The following is a 7,077-nucleotide window of genomic DNA, read 5'->3' as shown; positions in this document are numbered from 1 at the left end:
TTTCATTTAAAGATAAATTTTATAGTTTTTCGAAAATTTTAAAAATTACAAAAAATTATTTTTCAAAACATTCGCTCAAATAACTCATAAAACTTTAAAACAACCCAAAATTATATTCATATCTAAATACAACTTTAATTTTCAAATACCAGTTTCGCTTAAAATTCTTTTTCACTTTTGTTTTTGCAATTTTCAATTCTTATGTCCAAACCCCGCTAGATTAGCGAATATCAGAAAACAAAAAACCACGCGCGGCCCTTTCTTTCCTGTTCTTGTTGGTCTGTTCCATGAAAGTAATTACAGTGATGATTTCGAGAAACACACACTCACTCTGCTTCCATAACTTGTACCATATGCTACGTTTGTAGTACATTTCTGCTACATTCTTCTTTCTTTAATTGAAATTTTCCTTTCAGCTATCAGTAAGCATTTGAGCTGAATACAAAATCATCAGATTCCCATATGTCTAAGGTTTATCGCGTTAAAGGTCAGTACTTTCTGAAATACCTTTACTTTATACTGCTAAAGGGTCTTTTTTTTTTATTTTAAAAAATATAAATTTAAAGATTCTCATTTCTGATATTTCTCCTAGGTTGTTTGATAAAATTAAAGAGGAGTTAGTTGTTTATTTCTTTTACCAGTAATATCGTGTACAGTAATTTTTAACCCTAATAAGAAAGTTTATTACTAGCATCCAAGGGTGTAATGAAGTGGATACAAACCTTGGAGACCGGGGTTCAAGTCCGTACCTAAGGTTTGATGAGTAGAGTTACCCGATACTGTGTTGGCCGGAGGTAGTAGGTATTCGGTGGAATAGTCGAATATAGTTGAGGTGCGTGCAATCTGACAAGGACACTACTTTAAAAAAAAAAAAAGGAGAAAAACCCAAGCTGGTCTGGACATTACTACTTGTAAAATTGTTTTAAAAATAAAGTGAATGTTGAAAAATATATGATGAAACTATATATGATCTTGTTGAAACTGCAAATTTGGCTTAAGGCATGCGATATGTTTTTGGGGTGTATAAAATCTTGAAATATTGCAACTTATTAGTGATGAAGGCGGTAAACAGGCAAGACGCTTCTTTAACAGTTACACAACATGTTTGTAAAAGGGTTTTAGAGCTTTGGAAATGTTCATGGATCAAGTGACATTGAGAAGGAGTTGATGGAAGTACACATAAAGTGCAAAGGTTTTGGCTAAACGGGTGCAATGTGTTTATGCTCGGTTATAAAAAACTTGTAGCTTGTTAGAGATAAAGGTTGTAAGATGGAATGCCATTTTGTTGAGGTGGCCGCACAACACGTTAATAGGAGCATGCACAGCCTTGAAACTTCGGAATTTCTAAAGTCAGAAATTTCTACTTCTGTCTTAGCTTATTGTGCACAAAAACTAATTTTACTTCCTTTTTTGGTTAATACACAATTTATGTAATATCCTCACAAGGTAGGGGTAAAGTCTGCGTACACACTACCCTCCCCAGACCCCACGGTGTGGGATAATACTGGGTATGTTGTTGTTGTTGTTGTTGTTGTTGTTCACAATTTATGTAATGAAGACTGTTATACAGCACACACTAGGTGAATGAGGCATAAATTCTCCTGCTTATAACAAGTGATATTGTTTTCGCCTTGGGAATGCTTGATTGGTTGCAACGGAGAGAAAGTGGAAAGAAACTAATCTCAATCTGTATGCAGTGAAAATAAGTATATCCGACAGCTTTTTCTGATCTATTTACCATGAGTATTATCACCAAAAAACCACTTGCTTCCTTTTAGGTACTACTTCTTTTTATAAATACAATTATGAATTCTGACTTAGATGATAGTTGTCTTAGAGAAGTCGAAGGATATGATTTTCATAGTAGAAAATGCTTTAAGGGAAGGCAACTGTTACTTTCCAACTTTATATTTTCTGGGCTGGTTGTATCCTTGCATCTTAGAAACATACTTTGAGTCTAAGTAGTATATGATAACTCAACTGTGATATGTAATGGTTCTTGCAGTAGGAAAAGTCTATTGTTGAATTATCATCTGTTTTACTATTGGCTGAATCATCATTTGATTAAACTGCGATGACAGTTCTTCGTAAGAGAGTAGAGAGGGCTGAGCGGAAGCGAATGCAAAACTATAAAGTGCACCCGGAGCGACTATCTTCGCTTGAAGAATTGCTTAATGAGATTTATACAATTTGCCGCCCTAAAACAAGTGATTATGAAGTTAGGAGAGATTTGGTTTCTGTCTTCAATGAGATAGCAAAGGATATCTACGGTAATCTCAGCAACCTTTTTATTGTGTAACTCAGCAAATGGATCCTCTGCACTGGCTTGTAGTAGCTTTGTTAATAGACTTAATCAACTACACAAATTTGAATGAGTGGGCTATTTATTGGATTATATTTTTACATATTACAGCATGATGTGACAGTTCTTTTTTCAGGGCGTTCTGGTAATATTCCTGTTGTGGAGGAGTTTGGATCTTTCGTGATGGATCTATTCCATTCAAAGAGTGACCTAGATCTATCTGTTAATTTTGACAACAGTTCAGTTAAGGTTTCACATGAGAAGAAGATTCAGACTCTCCGGAAATTTGCAAGGAAGTTATATGCACTTCAAAGTAAATCTTTGATTAATTCCTTCTTTTTCCTTGGTACTGTCTGCAGTTCATGGGTTACTATCTTTGTGGCTTAACCAAAATTTTAAGTATATTTTACTTTGAAGAGTAGGACAAATTTTAGAAGAAAAGTTGATTAACTGCTCTGATTGTTTTCTAGGTAAATAATTATGCCGCCACTTCCAAGAAATGGCTATTTCCATTAGTAGAACCATTTAAATAAAGCTTTTCATCTATGGCTTTCTGTGCTTCAGGAGATGGGCATGTTTCTGGCGTTCATCCAATAACAGCTGCCAAGGTGCCCATTCTGAAAGTTGTTGATTGTGGAACGAAAATTGAGTGCGATATATCAGTTGAAAACAGGGATGGAGTTTCAAAGTCTAAGATAATCCACATGATTTGTTCACTCGATGAAAGGTTTCAGAAGCTGAGCTTTTTGGTAAAATTCTGCTCTCTTGTATGCTATGCAATATGCACAGTTGTTCATGAAACGAAGTTAAAGTTTAGTTCTGCTTGTGCAATAGTTTGGAAGATCTCTTATGTGATTCGCGGATGCGCAGTAGCAGTACCACAGGGCTACTAGTTCTTGACACAGTTGCCTGTGTGCTACCCAGTCAGAAAGTCATCAAGTTGGTGAGAAGGCCTGTGCTAGCACTTAAATGAAATAGGAGATTCATTATATCACTTTCTCTAACTCCTACTTCTGAGATAAATAATTTTCTGAAAATATATGGATTGGTAGTGGTAAATATAAACATTAGAAAGGCCATGTGACTTCCGTAGCACATTGGATGAATTTTACTTAGAATGAACACGAAAGGTACAAAAAGAAGAAAGATGGAAATCAAAGTTGTGGTTTGTAAAAGGACTATTATATACATTTTTGGGTTTACGTTCTGATAATATACCCCTCCCCTCTGGAACCATGGTCTAGTGGTCCAAATGCTCATCGGTTCTTGTTGCTATATTAGTTTCCTTTCTCTTATAAAAATTGCTCATCAGTTCTTGTTCATAGAAGAAGATACAGGGGTCAACTTATGTATATGCTGATAGATATCTTTAGTTTGCATCATTGTATTTACATCCTCAGAAGATATGATCTCTTGTTTTTGCAGATGAAAGCTTGGGCAAAAGCTCAGAATATTAATAGCTCAAGAGACAAAACTTTGAACTCATTATCTATAATACTTTTGGTTGCTTTTCATTTACAGGTATGAGCCGAGTACGAATTGTTTCTCTGTTGCTATCTTACTCTTTGTTTCTTGGTTGCATATTGTGGAATTCGTGTGCAGATTACTTTGAGTCAATATGAATTTTGCCTTCAGTTGAATGTTTTGTCACTGTGGTTAATCAGTCTGAGCCTAGGAGCTACTGGTGAACTAATAGTTTACATAACCATACACAGTTTACTCTACGGTGAAATCATATTATTTGATTCTAGTCTGCTGTGGTTTTTCAACTTATTCAATGCTCTTTCATGATTATGTTACCTTTAGCTTCCTGTATTCCAATAGGAATCTTCATTCTAGAAATTTCCAATGCTATGGGATACAATACCTTATATGAAAGCTACTCCAAGCACAATAAAATTCCCAAATTTAAAAGTGTGCTTTCAACGCCAAATTTAGGCAACCTCTTGTACAATTGGTGTTGCTCTTGTAAACTTCTTTGCTGCTGGATTTTACCTTTTTTTTTTTGTCAATTCATAGAAAAAGAAAAATGTAAAAGTCTATACTTTATAGGAAGCCAATAGCTTATTTAACTTCTTCTCAATTTCTTTTCCTCATAACCTTAGAGCCCGTTTGGATGGGCTTATTTTAAGTTACTTTTAAGCCAAAATAGCTTTTAAGCCATAAGTTAGGAATTCTAGCTTTTGGCTTTTGTCTTGTTTTTGTCATTTTAGCTTAAAAACAAGTGCTTAAAAGCACGTTTTTACTCTATCCAAACACTACAAAATGGCTTAAAAGTTATTTTTGGCTTAAAAACACTTAAAATAAGCCAATCCAAACGGGCTCTTAGCTTATTCAGATTAACTTTAATGTTTCTGCTGCGGAGTGCTGCCTAGTTAAGAATTATGCCTTTTGATTTAAATTCGAGGAGGACATCTATTTTGAAAGCATTGCCTTTTTGTTTGTTTTACTTTTTCTGAAAGGAACTTTATGTGCGCTGAAAAGTATGTGTAGATATCTCATTCCTTCCTAGAGTGCTAGTCATGTAGTTGTTTAGTTAACAATCTGTTGTTTTTCTCATTTGGGCTCATATGAAATTCTCCATCTAATGAATGAACTTTGCAGACACGAAATCCTCCAATACTACCGCCATTTTCTGCCATATTAAAAGGTAATGCTCTGAATCTTTACTTGTTCAGTTTTCAAACGCAGCTTGATAGGTATTTACTAATTTCAGTATCGGTATTCGATACACGATGCAGTGAAGTACTTTATTAGTAAAACAGAATTCCCAAAGCAAAATTCCCAAGAATGAGGGTCAAATAGGAAATCCTTATATCCTTTCAGTCTGCTATAGATAGTGAGGAATTTAAACCATCTCAATAGACTAGATTCTAAATTTCAAGAAAAACATTGTTGAGATATTTTACTCAAGTAGATTCTAAATGATGCTTCTAAATGCGCTATTTTTTTTTTTCATGAGATTTTTGGTTTTGAGTAGCTTGGTATTATTTCTTGGCTTGGGAATGTTGTAGATGGCTCTGATCCTGATTCAGTGGAAAAGTCGTTGAATAAGTTTGTGAACTATGGGAAGAGCAACAAAGAGTCAGTGGCTGAGCTGCTAGTTACTTTAATAATCAAGGTATAGTTAATTTTAGTAAATCTGGCTTTATCTTGAAGTGTGCCAAGTATTGTTTCTTTTCGTTGCAGTTATTATCGGTCGAGAAACTATGGGACAAAGGACTATGTGCAAGCACCTATGAAGCATCTTGGCTATCTAAAACATGGGATTCTAAAGTTTGCTGCATCAGTGTAGTTATATTTCGATTATTAAATTCCTTTCTGCTTAGCAATCTTTGAGGCGCTGAATTAATGGCTGATATTGATCTTCACAGGTTGAGGATTTCACAGATCAATCTCAAAATGTCGCAAGGGCTGTTGGGAAAGGAGAAGTAAAGCAGATATACAAGTGTATCCAGCGTACTAGCGAATACATCTCTGCTTATATGGATGGCCTTGTCGAATTACCAGCGTTAAGATATCAATTATTCCGCCATGCTGCTACTCCCTTTCAAGTGGATTCTCAGACAAGTAACATTGAAGAAAATGGAAATAGCATTGCACTTCCTTGTAGAGATATCATGAATAAGGAGGATCAAAGTACAGAAGGCCAGAAAGAAAGTCAGGGGGCTATACCTTCTGAACCTATCACGACGAAAAGGAAATGGTCTAGCGAAGGTTGGGAAGGATTAGCTTCTGAACCTATCACGACCAAGAAGAAATGGTCAACCGAAGGTTGGGAAGGATTAGCTTCTGAACCTATCACGACTAAAAGAAAATGGTCTACCGAAGGTTGGAAAGAATTACCTTCCGAACCTATCACGGCTAAAAAGAAATGGTCTAGCGAAGGTTGGGAAGGATTAGCTTCTGAATCTATCACGACCAAGAGGAAATGGTCTACCGAGGGTTGGGAAGGATTAGCTTCTAAACCTATCACGACCAAGAGGAAATGGTCTACCGAGGGTTGGGAAGGATTAGCTTCTAAACCTATCACAACCAAGAGGAAATGGTCTACTGAAGGTTGGGAAGGATTATCTTCAGTGAGTTGGGGACTGTCAAAGGAGGACGGTGTACAACCTGACTCTCTCTGGACAAAAAGAAAAAGATCAGAAGAAACCACAGGAGGAACTTCTTCTGCTCAATGGTTGAGAAAATCAGACACAAAACGTTGGTTCGCAAGAAAGAACAACAATAAGTGTGCACCTAAGGCTAAGAGGTCAAACACACATACACGAGGTTGGGGAGGAAGACGATGAACCATTTGATTCGACGGATTTGACCTCTGGTTGGGTGAATAGCTAGCTAGCTTTGCCTGGTTATCATTCATACCAACTTCTTTGATTTGTCCTCGTTCATACGCCAGAAGTATCATCTGCCCATCAACTTTTACATTCTTGCTAGGACTTAGGAGTATCTTGTATGAGCTAGCTTCCCCTTGTTATCCTCTTGCTTTGTACTTGTTTTGTTAGGACATTTTTGTACAGGCAATGACCTAACAAAATGGAGTATTAACTGCTCAATGTACATTAATTCTGTGTACCTAATGAACATCAAGGAGTGGAAGTGTAACAACTATAACGTAATCGTTAGATGATTTCTTTCCATTTGCCTATGCCAGCTTGATGGCAAGAGTTACCCGATACATAGGAGATAGCAAGTAAAGGTGCATGCAAGCTGGCTTAGACGTTACCATTATAAAAAATATGGAAATTGACCAACAGAAATCACCAATAAGT

At 36.1% G+C, this 7,077-nt stretch overlaps 1 protein-coding gene across 9 annotated transcripts; it reads left to right on the top strand.

The window, feature by feature from the left end:
- The first annotated feature begins 212 nt into the window (after positions 1-212).
- LOC107779124 (protein HESO1) lies at positions 213-6,914 on the top strand. 9 transcript variants are annotated; one of them, XM_016599468.2, is made up of 10 exons: positions 213-487; positions 2,082-2,270; positions 2,439-2,615; positions 2,725-2,772; positions 2,867-3,051; positions 3,728-3,823; positions 4,907-4,952; positions 5,317-5,423; positions 5,492-5,596; positions 5,677-6,914. In XM_016599468.2, exons 1-10 carry the CDS (start codon positions 463-465, stop codon positions 6,595-6,597), a joined length of 1,899 nt encoding a protein of 632 aa, XP_016454954.2. In that variant the 5' UTR covers positions 213-462; the 3' UTR covers positions 6,598-6,914. The 9 variants fall into 9 exon arrangements, with proteins under 9 accessions (XP_016454954.2, XP_016454953.2, XP_016454952.2 ...); XM_016599467.2 differs by having other exon boundaries at positions 2,427-2,615; positions 5,492-5,593; XM_016599466.2 differs by having other exon boundaries at positions 2,427-2,615.
- The last annotated feature ends 163 nt before the right edge of the window (positions 6,915-7,077 follow it).

This window comes from Nicotiana tabacum, chromosome 14, assembly GCF_000715075.1.
Source record: "Nicotiana tabacum cultivar K326 chromosome 14, ASM71507v2, whole genome shotgun sequence".
NCBI classification, from domain to species: domain Eukaryota; kingdom Viridiplantae; phylum Streptophyta; class Magnoliopsida; order Solanales; family Solanaceae; genus Nicotiana; species Nicotiana tabacum.
The sequence above is the reverse complement of the archived record's forward strand: the minus strand, read 5'-3'. Positions and strand labels throughout refer to the sequence as shown.